General features: G+C 34.1%; 1 protein-coding gene across 1 annotated transcript; it reads left to right on the top strand.

Moving 5' to 3' along the window:
- Positions 1-6,607: 6,607 nt before the first annotated feature.
- Positions 6,608-18,148, top strand: LOC136847980 (trypsin-like). Its single transcript, XM_067119992.1, has 13 exons — positions 6,608-6,754; positions 8,610-8,664; positions 9,370-9,469; positions 9,919-10,040; positions 10,595-10,728; positions 12,291-12,538; positions 12,979-13,091; positions 14,107-14,174; positions 14,513-14,767; positions 15,716-15,805; positions 16,048-16,120; positions 16,556-16,676; positions 17,447-18,148. The coding sequence occupies exons 2-13, from the start codon at positions 8,611-8,613 to the stop codon at positions 17,500-17,502; spliced, it is 1,434 nt and encodes a 477-aa protein (XP_066976093.1). The 5' UTR covers positions 6,608-6,754; position 8,610; the 3' UTR covers positions 17,503-18,148.
- Positions 18,149-18,640: the final 492 nt, after the last annotated feature.

Here is an 18,640-nt window from a genome sequence, read left to right as displayed (position 1 = left end):
AGCAATGACCCAATTGACAGCATTTCATTCGAATTATCCCTTCTGAGTGAATAAGATAGAAATAATCAACACACAATCACGTACAGAACAGAAATAGATTTCTGACTCACATCAGGATCGAACCCAGGTCTTTCAATTGAAAGGCAAGGGCGCTGCCCACTAGGCCACACAAGTCATAAAAGAAGTCGGGAAGTTGGAGAAAACACGCTGGCATGCAAGCAGTCAGCCTGCCCAGGTAATTCCTTGGCTGCAGTTGCCTTCAGGTTCAAACTTCTTTTAGACTTATAAAAGCCATGGAATTAGTATTTACTAAAATAATCGTAGGTTCAGTGTCGAATAATCGATATATATATACGAGGCAAAAATACGGATATATATAGATAGAGAGAGAGAGAGAGAGAGAGAGAGAGAGAGAGAGAGAGAGAGAGAGAGAGAGTTGCATGGGGAAACTGTTTAGTCACAGCTATTATACTACATGATATACAGTGTGTTTATCTTGCGTTTAGAATTTGTTGTAGCTGATTGAAATAAATAAATGAAGAGCTACCAGCAATATTGTGATCAAAGTGATTAATAGAAACTTAAATCTACTAAAAGTTTAACCATAATAACCTTCTCGAGAATATTCATATTCATTGTATTCAGCATCTAAATTAATCCATACCTTGTTCAGTTAACCTAATTTGCTTTGAATAAAAAGCCAAATATTTATAAAATTCGACATGATTGAGTGATTCATTAATTGAATAAAATATTTAGGTCAAAGGCTAAGCACTGGGACCTATGAGGTCATTCAGCGTTGAAACGGAAATTGACAGTAAAGCTGGTTTGAAAGGTGTTTAACAGGAGGAAAACCTCGCAAGTTGCAATATTGTGATCAATTGTTAATAGAAAAGTAAATCTACTAAAAGTTTTACCAGACCACTGAGCATTGATTAACAGCTCTACCTTGTTCAGTTGGCCCTAATTTGCTGATTAACTTATTTTACGTGGCATTAAGAATAAAATGGTTAGGTCTTAGCAACACTGGGACCTACAGGTCATTATTGTGGAATTGACAGTAAACCACAGGTTAACAGGAGAAATGAATTTCTATCACCAGAAAGAGAGTGGAAAGTAAGATGGAAGAAAGAGAATATGAAAGGGGGTACAATAAAAGGAACGAATGGGGTTGCAGCTAGGGGCCGAAGGGACGCTGCAAAGAACCTTGAGTAATGCCTAAAGTGCACCGCATGAGGTGCACTGACAGCACTACCCCATTACGGGGATGACTTCGACATGATGGTGAAATTTTCGATATTATAAACGAAAAATGCTAAGAAATAAGTTACATGGGATGGAAATTATCGTAAGATTCAGAAGCAGGTTGCTCTTTAGCAGAACACATATTTTAAGCTCTTGTCCAAAAGACGTTCACAAAGTCTTCAGGCATTTCTAGTCCGACTGTACTAATTAGAAAATCCTTTTCACGAATCTTGGGATTCCGAAATGTTTGAAATCCCCCATTGCTGTTATGAGTCAATATTTCTCCAGCATGAATATATTTATTTTTGGCATTTCTGTTGGAAATGCAGAAGACTAGATCATTATGCGTTAATATATTTTTTATAATGGAAGTTCATGGATAGCTAAGTCGATGGATCTGATTTTAAACAGTACATATTCACCCGTATTTTCATAGAATGTTAAGCATTATGAACTAACTCAAACATTACTTTTAGATAATTTTCATAGAAGTACAATATCATTATTTTATTCAATTATCAAGATAAAATCGTTCTACTTTTAATCAGACAAAATACCACACACCCCTGAATCAAATTTTCAAGTATATTCTTTCGTCTTTCTTCACAAAGTATTACAGCTGTCTAATCGAAATACAGTCGTCAGTGTCAGTACCCAATATCAAATGATGTTCTCATAACCAAAGTCATTTCAGGAATTTTCTCTAAAAAATTTATAAAGAGGATAATGACCATCCTCATCAAGGCCTCTAGAGTAAAAACAACCCTCTCAGTTCTCTAAGACTGGATTTCTTCAAGCTCGAATCTAGACTCCAGGTGATAGAGCAGGCATTGTAAAATGGATGAGACAAAAAAGTTCAGACCTCAGACTATAATGAGCAAGTTTCCCTCTTAGATTTATTACACTTTACACTTACTACTGGAATTAAAAGAGATTGGCGCTTGAAATAGATAGTGGACGGAGCAAAATGCTGTGGACTAAGATTATTAGCTAATTTCGCCATTAAAGTTGGGAAAACACAATATATTCGAAGGTACTAGAAATAGGAAGATAATTTCTAATGTCTTCAGTAAGTCTGCATATAGAACATCAGTGAAAGCTGACAAAGGCTAATATAATATTTTGAATTATGTTCTCAATAAATTTCTCGCTGACGTTTATTTTTATTGATACTTGAGATCGTATCCCGATTTTCTCATAACGACGTGTGACTCCACTGTTCCAAAAACTCATAAAATGAACTTTCTCCACACAGCAGTAGGAAGATACTTTTATAACCGCTGCCATCACTATTCCAAGGTCAAAAGTAATGCTAAACAAAAGGACAGTTTCCACATGTGATCCTCTTTGTCATTTGGGGCCACAGTCGGAAATACAGGGAGTTAATATTTGCTTACTCCAGTGAATATTTACCTGATAATAAATCTCAGGAAATGGCGTTGAATAATTTTTGAATGACCTGAAATGATATGTCATGATGAAAGTCTTTAATGTCTATACGTGATATTGAGTTGCCCTAAATTTCCACTTGACATGGCCGGTGAGAGTTTTGAAACCTCACAGCACACTAACGAAAGAAGTCAATTGCCAACCTCACTCACGGAATTTCTTATCAGCATAGTGACAGAACAACCCTCTCGTATCGCCGGCAGCTCTCGTAAATGTTACATAAACTTCAGGTGAGTTTGCCTGGCGTAGGCGTTCTAGGAAAAGACAAATGCACCATTACACAAAGAGTCATAAAGTCCCCCCCATAACGATTACCTTGACCTTATACCCTCCGTTTCACCCCATTCATTATGAATGCGTGCGCTGCCTCACGTTTGCTATTCTGGCGCCAGGTGATGAGCTTGTTCATTTTCCTAGAGTATAGATAACCTGGCGCCAGGGGATAAGCTTTTTATTTTTCTAGATTACAAGGAACCTGGCGCCGTGCGATAATCTTTTTCATTATCCTAGAGTATAGACAACCTGGCGCCAGGGGATAAGCTTGGTGTTCATTTTTCTAAATTACAAGGAACCTGATGATGTAGGATAATCTTGTTCATTATCCTAGAGATAAATAACCAGACGCTACGGGATAACCTAGATAATACGGAATCTGGTGCCAGAGGTATCTCTTAATTTTCCTACCGTATAAAGAACCTGGCACCAAACGATAACCTTATCGCTCATTATCCTAGAGTATAAAGAACTTGGCGCCAGAGGATAACCATGGCGTTCATTTTTCTTGGGTGTAAAGAACCTGGCATCAGAGGATAACCTTAGTGTTCATATCCCTAGAGTATGCAGACCCTGGCACCAGACAATGAACTATATAGACCCTGGAGCCAGACAATGAACTATAAAGAACCTGGCGCCAGGAGATAACCTTGGTATTAATTTCCCTAGAGTATGCAGACCCTGGCACCAGGCAATGAACTATATAGACCCTGGAGCCAGACAATGAAACTATAAAGAACCTGGCGCCAGGGGGTAACCTTGGTATTAATTTCCCTAGAGTATGCAGACCCTGGCACTAGCCAATGAACTATGTAGACCCTGGAGTCAGACAATGAACCATAAAGAACCTGGCGCCAGGGGATAACCCTGGTATTAATTTCCCTAGAGTATACAGAACCTGGAACCAGACAATAAACTATAGAGAACCTGGCGCCAGAGGATAACCTTGGCGTTCATTTTCCTGGTGCATGTAGAACCTGGCATCAGACAATGAACTACAAAGAATTTGGCGCCAGGGCATCAGCTTGGTGTTAATTTCCCTAAAGTATGTAGAACCTGGCGCCAGACAATGAACTACAAAGAACCCGGCGCCAGAGGATAACCTTGGTATTAATTTCCCTAGAGTATGTAGATCCTGGCGCCAGACAGTTAATTATAGAGGACCTGGCTCCAGGGGATAACCTTGGTGTTCATTTCCCAAGAGCATTTAGAACCTACCAGACAATGAACTATGAAGAACTTGGTGCCAGCGGATAACCTTGGTATTAATTTCCCTAGAGTATGTAGAACCTGGCGCCAGACAATTAACTATAAAGAACCTGGCTCCAGGGGACAACCTTGGTGTTCATATCCCAAGAGCATGTAGAACCTGGTACCAGACAATAAACTATAAAGAACTTGGTGCCAGGGATGACCTTGGTGTTAATTTCCCCTAGAGTATGTAAATCTTAGCGCCAGATAATGAACTACATAGAACCTGACGCCAGGGGTAACCTTGGCGTTCATTTCCATGGAGTATGACGGTGCCTATGATTGCAGTTCTAACGAAAAAACATTTGATAATTATTGATGAGAATTATTATTCTCAAGCATTCCTCATAATTCAGTGCTTATAAAGAAAGTTTAATCATCATAATTATTCTGCAAACTAATGTATCGTCTTGATTTCTCCACGCATTCATGTCAGTCGATCTCACATCCAACGCTTTGAGGTTATTAAGATACATAAAATTTTTCTGATTTTCCTTTCCTATTCGACTTCCTTGTTCCATCAATCATCGTCTGGCACTCAAGGAATAAGTTGTTTTCTTTACTTTATCAGTTCGTTAATTAGTTGTTAATCAGTCATGCCTATGCCTAGTCCATTGTAATAACAGCAATAATTATGATTATAATCGCGGACTTATGCGAAATTGTTCTGTCAGGTGGTAAAATCAGGTAAGTACGAGACGAAACAAAATTTGACAGCGAATTTTGAAAATATCGTTGCTTGGTAACAGAAAGTCGGAAATGATGTAATGAAAATGCAGGGGAATAAGTGGTCTGAAGTGGACCTCTGAACTCTTCCTTTCAACAGTCACACGCTATATATTGTTTAGAATGATATTATATATGCATACTGGATGGGATGGAATCAAGAATTATGCGGAAATATTACTATAGACAAAACTGGATATCAAATCTATAAAACGTCAATGTAACACATGACGCAGATTGTGATGGGATGATTAAGATGAAATTTATTTTTTTATATATATAAAAATTGTTGATCAAAGTAGCTTATAAACTTGATCAAGTATTGCAGGCAAATAACTACAAAATACGCATTTCCCGTAAGTACAAGATTAAGTAACATCCCTCAATTCATCTCAATGGACGTCGAACCAAGAATTCAATGACAAAATTATGGAGACGCGAGAATCTATTTCAGTGGTTCTGAGAGATTTGGAAATGCTTATTTTTCAAAATTCAAATTAACATTCCTGAGAAGTATTTGGACAAAGCATAATTTTTTAAGCAATAACTACAATTTTCGACTCTAGCATTCCAAAAAGCAAAACCAATAGGACCAAGTCCTTCCTATTCAAGGTGTTAAAAACTGTCATTTTCCTAAAGTCGAGGACGAGATTCATTTACCTCTCTCCTCTCCTCTCTCTTCTCTCTCTATATATATATATATATATATATATATATATATATATATATATATATATATATATATATATATATATATATATATATATATATATATATATATATATATATATATATATATATATATATATATATATATATATATATACAGTAATACATATATATATAAATGTATATATGTACATATACAAATATGTACATATATATCTATGTATTTCTAAGAACTAGAGTACAAAATAAGAACGCAAACTTAAATTGAATGAAATAATGAAATCTCGTATACTTTTTAGATAAATGATTAGGGCTACAGTTACCATTAAACCGCTTTTGTCATAAACTAAGATTTTTCCAAATAAATCTTTCGATAATGCCGATGTAAATGCTGGGGTGATATATATATATATATATATATATATATATATATATATATATATATATATATATATATATATATATATATATATATATATATATATATCACACCAGCGTTTTCATCGGCAATACCGAAAGATTTATTTTAGTTTGTGACAAAAGCGGTTTAATGGTAACTGTAGCCCTAATCATTTATCTAGAAAGTATACGAGATTTCAATTCAAGTTTGCGATCTTATTTTGTACTCTAGTTCTCAGAACAATGAGACACTAATTTTCAGAGAAAAAGTACAATAGTATTATCAGCTGGTATCATCATCTACCTGCGCACAGCTTTCGACGCCCACTCGATAGAGTTTTGCACTTCTTACAACCGACCCACCGCCAAAATAATTTGAATGAGACAGTTCACTTCTTTCAGTCACCTTACCTCTAAGATAACCGGAGCACGCCACTTTCAAAAATGAAAATTTCACGTTTTGGTAAATCCTCATCGGCCACTTTCCTTCGAAACTCAGAAACTGACACCATTTACTCTTTTGTATGGCAATGGCGCGCGAACACCTGTGACCGGGGAGTTGTCACTATAAAATGTAAAAACACGGACATCGGACAACAGAGGTTCACAGAGCGCTCATCTGTTCTCGCGTCCGCGGCAGCTGCTTCGGAAGATAGTCACAGAGGTCCAGACCTTAATACCGGTCGTTGAGGAACAGGTGCCTTCCGGAAGCTGTAAGAGTAAGAAGTTGACTGAGGTTCAGGTGAGATTTGATGTGGACTTTTACTCCTTATATAATGATTTTATAACTCTGGCTTAGTTATATGTATATATATATATATATATATATATATATATATATATATATATATATATATATATATATATATATATATTATATATATACATATGTATACAGTATATACTGTGTATATTTAAGCAGGAAACGTAATATCAGTCTACTGCAAAAACTAGAGAGTTATTACGATGGCGTACTTTTTCCTGTCATTATAACATTTCATAGAGATCTCTGTACGTTCTTATTAAATTAATGAAATGAAAACACTTTTGGAGAAATCAGTATGGATTGCTTTAGCTATCTTCTCCAGTTTTTTTATTGAATTATTCCCATTCATAAAAATTTTTTTATAAAAATTCCCAACTTAGTTATAAACATACAATATTGCACTGCTCCTATTATCACAGTAGTATTACCTACAAGTGCTTTTGCTAATATTATTATATTATTATTGTTTTTTATGTATATATACTTATATACATATATATGCATATATATATATATTTATATAAGTATATATACACGTATATATATATATATATATATATATATATATATATATATATATATATGTATATATATATGTAATATGCATATATATGTATATAAATATATATACATAACGCGCAGCCCATACAGGTGTGCGCTCTTATCGCCAAAACCAGATGTGGAAAACGGGACAATCCTCATTCACAATAAATAAATCACCATAAAAAGAATAACACCTTTACCGTTCGGGGATATTCATAAGTATAAAAGATAAGCAACATTTATGCGAGCAAAAGTGTCAATAGCAGGTGTGTATTTTCTGGACCAAAATAAAACACCGATATAACTCATTCCGCAAATGTCATATCGTGAAGCTCGACCGTATTGTTGCTGCACACCTGTAATGCACTTGTTTTAGTGAGGTTAAGATGTTTGTACCCATGCTGATAATGTGTATATGAATATATATATATATATATATATATATATATATATATATATATATATATATATATATATATATATATATATATATATATATATATATATATATGTGTGTGTGTGTGTGTGTGTGTGTGTGTGTTTGTTTGTGTGTGTATGTGTGTGTTTGAAAATCCAAAAGTTCATATACTTTTAACAAATCGTATCCTTTACCTTTGGTGGCATTTTGATATAGTTAAGCAGATTGTATAAGCACATAAATCAATCAGCTCGTTGATATCGTGCCCTCGACAGTGCCAATGGGCATTTTTTGCTAGTCAACAGATACTCTTTTAATAACAGAGATTTTAAAGAGCACAGTAAATAAATATTACTGGTTGCCCGTTGAGATAATGTGGAAGGGTAGAATTGAAACCAACTTATGATAAACTGATTTCAAATTGCATTCGTTTTCCAGTATCTTTCAACGGTAAAGGATAATTGTCTGAGGTAACAGTGGAATAAATGAAAGATCTTTCAGTGCATGTTTATTAGCTACCGATCATCATCAATCACCTTGGGAAGGAATTGCGTAAGCTCAAATATATATTCAGAGCTATCCCTAACCACTCCAGGACTTGATTCAAGTCCTTCAGCCATGAATAAAAAGAAAAACAACCAAGGAACAACTATCTATTATTTAAGATATCAGTAACAAATATTATTTTATCATCTTTGTTGAGTGTAATTATCGAGGAACTAGTATTAGCATTAATTATCATAATAAATTATAACACAAGTAACGAAACTTGCCATATGTAATGAATACAAAGGTACTACTGTAAGACACATGGCTTCATGGAGATGTGACGATTTTCTGAAAATAATTTCTTCTTTCTCCGTTTCACAGGATGGCTGAAATAGGATTCAAGATCTGTTTGTTGGTACTACTTGCTGCAACAACGGTAAGAGCAAGGAAAAGAATTATGTGTATGTATATATATATATATATATATATATATATATATATATATATATATATATATATATATTTTATATGTGTGTGTGTGTATATTCGTATGCTATATTCCCGCACATTCATTTAATCTTTGTGATCATAAACGGTCATATAAAGCGTAAGATTTCAACTCATTGTAGCCATGTATAATATACGCATGTACAACGCAACGCAGACATATATACCAGTATACATGCACATACAAAAAATTTATAAATATATATATTACTTCTGATAAGTAACCGTCAGTCTTCACATAAAATGAATAAGTAATACTGCATAACAATTCTTTTAGTTACTAGTTTCGCAACAGAATAGCTCAGTCAGTAACTGTTCAAATCACTGATGTGTATTTTTGATAGCCTAGTCTGAAGTTATTGACTGAGAGAATCAGAGTGACAAATCTTTCTAGGTGAAGAGTAGGAAGATTTAAGGAGACAATGAGGTTGCGTGATTTAATTTTACAGTAGCATATGCAATCAATTTCGTTAATTGATCTACGCGACTCACTATGACATATTGCCGCTTGCACCAGACCATTTCTAAGGGGCAGGGAGGGGCAAGGGATGGGGGAAGTATAACTTTACACTCACCGGCCCTCTTTTATCCGGGCCAGGGAAAGAAATGAGTATAATTTTCGTGGCTTTTACAGGTACTTTCAGCGACCGTCCCGGCTTCTTCTAATACTCCACCACCACCGATGGTCAATAAAGATGACTTCAATGTTTATGTACCTCCACGCCTCGGGTCTGGTAAGTGTCTTTGCACGATTTCATAGAATACATAATCAATTTTAATATTTTATATCGTCCAAGAAAACAAATCTCCTCCTTGACAACAATTATGTCTTCCGTTTTACTTTGCATAGAATTTAACTTTTTTTTTTATCGGTTTTCGATGAATGGCAATCATCTCCTACTTGACAGGAAAACTGTTTATTTCTTCCCTTTCATTTCTTTTCCTCTCATTCCCTCAGACTCTTAATTAATAAACAAAACCCTTAAGGTGCTCTGATCCCATCGGCTCTTTGTTATTAATTATATATATATATATATATATATATATATATATATATATATATATATATATATATATATATATACATAAATATAAATATATATATATATATATATATATATATATATATATATATATATATATATATATATATATATATATATATATATATATCTCTCGACAGGTCCGAACATCATACCGTGCAACTCGTGGGTGTGGCTCACTGCTGGAAAATCCGTCACCTTCCAGTCACCAAATTATCCGAATCGATACTATGGTTGGAATTCTTGCAGGTGGCTCTTCGCTGTGAGTATGGCTCACCGAGTTAACCTACTCACATGGCAATACTCACTGAAAATGGATGACGATGTCCGCTTATTTCCTAGTACTTTAAAATTAATTGAAAATTAAATATCTCTTGTCATTCATACTTTCAAGTGTCTTGCTGCTTAGTGTGTGTCAGTGATTCTTATATCTAAACATATATTATTAGGAATTAAATATCGATGGGCATTCAAGCCTACATTATTATTATTATTATTATTATTATTATTATTATTATTATTATTATTATTATTATTATTATTATTATTATTTTATTTTGGTCTATCAGTGTCATCCTATTCGACTGGGTGGTTTTTATAGTGTAGGGTTCCGGGTTGCATCCTGCCTACTTATTATTATTATTATTATTATTATTATTATTATTATTATTATTATTATTATTATTATTAGTTTATTTTCATATACTACAGCTTGCAAAGTATTGTCCGTTGGGTTCCTATAGCTAAATATAATAATTTAGGATATACAAGCTCATCCTACATCCTTACCTGAATTCATACCCACTTTGCTTCCAGGGCGTTGGAACTGACGTGAACATACAGATCAATTGCCAAGTATTTGACATTAGACAGTCCGGCAGTTGGAACAGCTGCCCAAATTTCTTCTCAGATGCCATGCATATCTATTCTACGTTTTACACAGTTGAGAGGTAGGATTTATCTTCCCGAAGTGTTTTAAATAAGTTGGATAAAGCTATGATTATCCGGGTTTTTACTAGATTGGCAAATGAATTAGTCCTTAATTCAGAAATGGACACAGGGTTTAGAATAGATTGCTGAATCTAGTCTTATATTCTCCTCCGTGGTTAGGTTACCATTGCTGAAGTTGTCTCTACGTTAAACAATATGCGGATCAATATGTTGATTGGTAGAGTGATTTAAAATTTACATTATTTGGTGTACAATATGCGGATCAACGTGTTGATTGTTAGAGTGATTTAAAATTTACATTATTTGGTGTCACAGTAACAAAGATCATCATCGCGGGAAAATATGTTAGCAAGATCTTACTTTTTTTTATAAAAGCTATAAAATGGAAACAAAAATATAATTCGCAAGTTATAAAACTAATCAAAATCATAAAAGTTTTAAATTCAAAAAGATTATGGCAGTCAGAAAGTACTTCTCTGCTGTACTTACTGAATTATGAATTTTGAAATCTCACGCTACACTGAGTGGGGAAAATATTAAGAATTAAGCATAAAAATAGTCGAGTGGTTGTAAGTTATTAAACGAAAAATAAATTTGCCCATTAATAATCAATATATTCCATGTTGATATTGAGGAATGGAGCATATTTTTCCAACTAATTTCCCCTCGAAATTATAGTCTTTCAAGCAATTTCTCTACAAAGTTTAGTTTTCCATGGAATTCCCATCAAAAATCATAGTATCCCTGAGCAAATTTGAATTCTGTTATTGTAACGGAATAAATGTCAGCAATAAGTGATGCTATTCATAACATGCATAATCATATCAAGCCCAAAACTGACAAACTTGAAATATATATATATATATATATATATATATATATATATATATATATATATATATATATATATATATATATATATATATACATATACTGTGTATATATATACATGAAATTTTTTATCACACCGTGATTTATATACAACCATGAAGCTGCAAATGTCGTTTAATATCCAATTCACGCTCCTCCGGGAATATCCCCGATGGGGAATTATCACCGAAGGGGAATTTTTTAAGTGATAAATGGATCGGTGCCGCCGGGTCATCATTTGACCGTCAAATGGAGTCGTTGGAAGGTACTGTGCCGAGGATCGAGACCCGGCGGTGCCGATCCATCCATCACTTAAAAATTCCCTTCGGTGATAATTTCAGCGGGATATTCCTGAAGTGGGGTGAATTGGATATTAAACAACATTTAACATCCAATATATATATATATATATATATATATATATATATATATATATATATATATATATATATATAAATATATATACATATATATATTTAAATATATAAATATATATACTGTATATATAAATATATATTAATATATATATGTATATATATATATATATATATATATATATATATATATATATATGTATATGTATGTGTGTGTGTGTGTGTGTATGTATGTATGTATGTATGTATAGATATAGATATGTATATATAGGCGTGTGCATACATACAGTATAATATATTTTTGTCTATCTCCACAGCTTTTGCGGAAACAACGGTCCCAGGAACTACCTTTCCAAGTACTACTGGGCCTACGTCTTGTTCAGACCTTCCTTCTTCTCGACTGATTTTACTTATACTGGATTTACCTGTACCGCCGCGGCCGTTGTGCCAACAACCACGGTACCCCCAGCTACAACTCCTCCTACAACAACAACAACAACTGCAAGCACCCCGACGACTACTTCACCCACTACGACGTCAATTACTACAACTCCAGAACCTTGCAGTGAGTTTGTGTTGTGTATGTATGTATGTATGTGTGTGTGTATATATTTGTGTATGTATGTATGTATATATATTTATATATACATACATGGATCTGCATATATATATATATATATGTGTGTATATATATATATTATATATATATATATATACATATATATATATATACATATGTATATATATATATATATATATATATATATATATATATATATATATATATATATATATATATATAGATAGTATTTTGTTCGTTTATTAGCTGTCCCTACAAACAGAATGCGGTCGATAAGCGACCTGTCCATTTGTTAGCTTCCTACAAACAGAATGTGGACGAAAAGAGGCATTTATGCAAATCAGACGACAGATTTAATTGTTATAACCAAAGCTTAATCCAAGAACAAGGCAGTTAATCCATTTATTTGCTATTTTTGCTGACAGAATGTGGACAAAAAGGCTTACCTGACGGCACACGAATTGTTGGTGGAGAGGACGCAGGTCGCCACGAATTCCCATGGCAAGCTGGGCTGGCTCTGAAAAGCGACAGAACTCAGGTATGGGAAATAACAATGATTATATTTCGATTATGTTATTTATGATGGCACTCGTTCATTACAATTACCAGTGCACCTTTCAAAACTATCTTAAGTCCACCTTTCGAAATTTACTACTAGTAACCCTTTCAAAAACTATTACGCGTGCATCTTTTGAAAATTACCACTAGGACATCTTCTAAAAATTATCACTAGGATACATTTTAAAAATGATCGCTAGGATACATTTTAAAAATTATAACAAAGATACCTTTTAAAATGATCACTATGACACCCTTTTAAAATTATCACTAGGACACCGTTTAAAAATCATCACCAGGATACCTTTTAAAAATTATCAATAGGACACCTTTTAAAAATTATCACTGGGACACCTTTTAAAAATTATCACTAGGACACCTTTTAAATATTATCACCAGAATACCTTTTAAAAATTCTCATTAGGACACCCTTTGAAAATTATCACAAGTCCACCTTTCAAAAATTTTCCCATGGGCTCATTTCAAATAATATTGCAAGTTCACCTTTTAAAAATATTTTAAGTGTATCTTTCAACATATATCTGGAGGAACTCTCAAAATACCACGAATACTTTTAAAAAGAACAAGTGAACCTTTTAAAACATACTTCAGTTGCACCATAGGGAAATCACCTTAGGTGTACAGTTCTAGACTTCCTAATTGTTCATTTTAAAATAAATCACAACTGCTCCTTTCAAAATTATTATATAAGTACCTTTCACAATAATATCACAAATGGTAATTCTAACAAATATCAAAAGTGCTCCTTTCAAAAAACATCTCGTATTTCTTTATTAAAGAACGTTTCCAAAATATGATTTTGATTCACTCTAATTCCCTGACGCTCTCTCATACCTACAAAGGTTCATATACCTGTAGTCATCTGTGCAAAATTGTTGAATATATCTAAAAAATCTTATTAGTTCGTCCTGATTCTCTGACCCTTTCCAAAACCCAGAAACATTATAACATATTCTAATTTCCTTTTTATCCAGATTATCTGTGGTGCTGTTATCCTCAGTAATATGCACGTTCTTACAGCTGCACACTGTGTCCAAAATACGTAAGTATAATTAAATAACTATGCCTTGGTTTTAAGTGTTATTAAGTAAAAGGTTCATAAATCTAATTCATATTGGGTTATAACTTTAGTCATATTCTTTCCAGTAGTTTTTATCAACACACAAAATATTAAAACCACTAGAATGAAAATAATATCAACCTAATTAGACTTGTCAAAATGTTTATTTTCTAAACTGAGATGCAGTATAGAATATCATTTATCATATACAAATATGCCTGAAAGAATCTTATCGAGTTGAGTCTTGCAGCATTACAAAATATAATCATACAAAGATAAAGTATCATCTAACCAGTCATGTATCTTTATTCATTCAACAGCAACATACAGTCTCAATTCGAAGTCGTTCTGGGTGAACACGACAGATCGACATCTGGAGAAACAACACAGACCATTTACAGAGATATCTCTACAGTGATCAACCACCCCAGCTACGACTCTGTGTCGCAGGACAACGACATAGCCATCCTTCAACTAGCCAGTCCCATCGACCTTGATGCCTCGGACGCCATTAAACCTATTTGTTTGCCGGATCCAACTAACTTCTACGAAAACGTCCTTGCAACTGTGACTGGGTAAGGTTTGGCTGAGTGTGTCTGGGAGAAATTTTGACTGGGTAAGGTCTGGCTGAGTGTGTCTGGGAGAAACTTTGACTGGGTAAGGTTTGGCTGAGTGTGTCTGGGAGAAATTTTGACTGGGTAAGGTCTGGCTGAGTGTCTGAGAAAGTCTGGGGATAAGGTCTGGCTGAGTGTCTCTGGGAGTGTGTAAGTCTGGAGAATGGGAAAAAACTGTGTCTGGGAGAAAACTTAGTTGGGAGAAACTATGACAAAAAAAAAACTGTAAGTTGGGGGATAAGCCTGAGAAGAAAAACTGTGACAAGCTTAGTTTAAAACAAAACTGATTGGATAAGTGGAGAAAAAACTGTATGGGGTACATTCGGAAAAAGGCCAGTGACTGGATAACTGGGAAAAAAACTATGACAAATCTTGCAAGAACTTTGATTGGGTTGTCTTCAAAAATTGTAACTATGTACTTCTGGAAAACATGTGACTGGATGTTCTTGTAAAAGCTGTACTGGTTAAAAACAGTTGACCAGGTAAATGAAAAAAATAACTGATATGAGTCGATATATCTGGCAAGCCTGAAACTGGGTATAATTGTAAACACTATAGCGGGTTTACTCTAAAAAAAAAAAACAAGCTGTGACATGATAATTAACAGCACTGCGATTAGTGACACCTGAAAATAATGTGAATGAGTAAGTTTGGAAAACTGTAACTGAATCTTTGACAAATCTCCTTCTGGTGATTCTTGTTAAATTATAATGGTAAGTCTTTAAAAAGAGTCTGACAAAATAAGTGTGGATATATCAATTGTACAATAACTTTGGCTTAAAGAACGGAAAATGGACCAGCATTTTACTAATACTGTTTGCATATTAATGACATCTCACTGTTTCCTTCAGGTATCGTTTAACCAAATATCCTTTACTTTTCGTTTCTAATTTCTAAATTCCTCGACAGATGGGGTCTGCTCAGCGATACCGGCAATCAGCCAAATATCTTGCAACAAGTGAATGTCACCACAATGACTAACGCCGCCTGTGAAGCGCAGTAAGTTTGTCGCCTGAGTTCAAACTTTATACTGGGTTGATTTTTCCTCACATTGATAACTGATATAAACTATTTTGATCTTAAAAAAAAAAAAAAAAATTTTTATTTCAATCCAGAGATTCCATTCGTGACTACATTTTTGAGTTATCAATGTTTTATCCATGAATTTTACTGTATGTTCCCTCTTCTAAATCAAAAAGATTGTACCCGAAAATAATGTCATGACTTTTCACTGTCTCCAGATATACAAACCAAAACCGACCAATCACTGCCAACATGATATGCGCCGCTGACACCGGGAAGGATTCTTGTCAGGTACGTGAGAGTTGCTTTTGATACCTTTAATATGTCATTTCATAGGAGCAAAGTAGCTCAGTGATTAACAAACTCTCCTGACTACTGAGAGACCAGCATTCAATTCCCAGGACTTCCTTCACTCTACACATATACATACATATGCGTGTATATATACATATATATATTATATATATGTATACATATATATATTTGTATATATATAAATATATATGTATATTTATATATGTGTGTTTGCATACTCGTGTATATGTATACATACATACACACACATATACAGCATATATCTGTATTGTGTGCACGCATGCTTGCGTGTGTATTTCCCTGTATAAATGTATATCTGAAAAACTTCATAGATCACAAAAAAAAAACGTGGTAATACGAAAAGAATATTATCTATCTAACCACCTATTCATTATTTGTTTTTGGTCTCAGGGAGACAGCGGAGGACCCCTGGTCGTCCGGGAGGGGGACCACTACGAATTGGTTGGCATTGTCTCCTTCGGGATCCTATGCGCCAATCCCTTGTTTGCAGGAGTCTACACCAGAGTAGGAAGTAAGTCCTATTTTACAGGTTCTATTTAACAAGTCCTAATTAACAACTAAGTACAATTTAACCGGTCCTATTTAACAACTAAGTCGTATTCAACAAGTCGTATTTAACTAAGTCCTATTTAACAAGTCCTATTTAACAACTAATTCCTATTTAACAATTAATTCCTATTTAACATGTCCTATTTAACAACTAAGTCCTATTTAACACCTAAATCCTATTTAACAAGTCGTATTTAACAACCAAGTCCTATTTAACAAGTATGCCCTATTTAACAAGGTGGGAATGAAGCAATGCTCATTTGTAAAGGCGTTCACTGCACTGATAATGATGATTGAAAAATGGCTACCTTCATTTTATTTGACAAATCCTAGCCTTGTCCTGTATTGATATATATATATATATATATATATATATATATATATATATATATATTTATATATATATATATATATATGAACTACTTTTCCTTAATAAGAATAATGGTTAATCCAATCCTTTCATCACCTAATATTGATTTTAGAATTTTAAACCGATTCCCTTCATGAGACTTTGAATAATAAGTTCGCAACAGCAGAATCACAGATCACATTTTGCAACAAATCACCATTTACCATTGTTACTTCGGATACTTAAAAGAAAAATTAAAAACTAAGAAGAAATTAATGTTAATCTTTTAAAAATATTCATCACGATTTATCTGACTTGTTTCTCCCGAACACCTGAAGAGTATTTAATTTCCAACTACAATAATTCATCCTTTCTTCCTTTAGATTACGTCGACTGGATAAACAGCAACATAGCAAGTGCCGAGACTTGTGAGGAATAAAATGACGATGGATATGACGATCTGGATGTCGCTGGTGATGATTAAATCATTTGGACTATCACGATTTTGATGAAGGAAATGACCTTCGGAAGAGCTGTTTCGGAGAAAATTAAGGGTTGAGGAAACAGAGCAAGCCTTGGCTAACCTAACCTCAATATGCTTTTCCTAACAAACTTTACTTACTTAGAGATTTTCTCCCTGCCACTTACCAAACTGATTTAACTTTATCTCGCCTATCTTTACCTTATCTAACCTGTATTCCCTTTTCCTAATCACCTTCACTTACCTGGGGTTTTGGCTCTTATATACAACAAACTAATCTAACTTAACCTAACCTGTTCTTACCTCACAGAAGCTCACTTCACCTTTATCGCCTGGCTGCCATGATCTTGCGTCAGGCGCACTTTTAATGTGTTTTCAGAAAACATGGGTCAGCCTCTGGTATTGCTATAACTTTTGGTAATAGTAGTATGAATATCTAACTAAATATCTTTTAGATAATTATGTAATAATATATAATGGACTGTCTTCATTGAAAGTAATACTATGACTGACCCAAAGTTAATCTTTGGAATAATAAAGTTGGTTTTTATCACCTTAATATTTTGGGAAAATTGGGACAATAAAGATTCAAAATTATAGAATGTATCTATCTGTTTTTATTACCCTCTCATTGTCTTATCAACAAGGGCTATCTATATGAATAATGATCAAAAGAAAAGCTTTCAACGGTTTACCTTGGTTCAGTTTATGCGTACAGACCTCAAGATAGTGACAGGAGGGAGTTGGAGTGGTTGGACAGCATGATAAAGAGATCCAGAAAATTAAGGGGTTGAAGTGCAAGGATATAAAGGTGGAATTGGGAGAAACAACGCAGTTACACTAAGGCGTAACAGTTAGAGACGCTGGACAGCAAGATTGAGGAAAGGAAGCAGGAATGAAAGTAATGAGCAGGTGAGGCTAGAGGCCGAAGGGAGGCACTCATTAGTAACGCTTACAGTGCGCCACGTGGGGTGTACTGGCGGTGATAGCCCCCACGGGGCAACATACACGTGACAGGGGATCTAACGCGTGCGAGGATTACCACAAAGACAAGCTTAATAAACAAAACAAAAATTAACAGCCGTTAAATGTCTCA

Source organism: Macrobrachium rosenbergii, chromosome 18, assembly GCF_040412425.1.
Source record: "Macrobrachium rosenbergii isolate ZJJX-2024 chromosome 18, ASM4041242v1, whole genome shotgun sequence".
Taxonomy (NCBI): Eukaryota; Metazoa; Arthropoda; class Malacostraca; order Decapoda; family Palaemonidae; genus Macrobrachium; species Macrobrachium rosenbergii.
The sequence above is the reverse complement of the archived record's forward strand: the minus strand, read 5'-3'. Positions and strand labels throughout refer to the sequence as shown.

Excerpts from the sequence above, each read along its gene's own strand:
- LOC136847980 (XM_067119992.1), top strand. The coding sequence starts at position 8,611 with ATGGCTGAAATAGGATTCAAGATCTGTTTGTTGGTACTACTTGCTGCA. Across the intron at positions 10,041-10,594 it reads CTTGCAGGTGGCTCTTCGCT|GGCGTTGGAACTGACGTGAA; the intron begins GTGAGTATGGCT and ends CTTTGCTTCCAG. Across the intron at positions 16,677-17,446 it reads AGTCTACACCAGAGTAGGAA|ATTACGTCGACTGGATAAAC; the intron begins GTAAGTCCTATT and ends TTCTTCCTTTAG.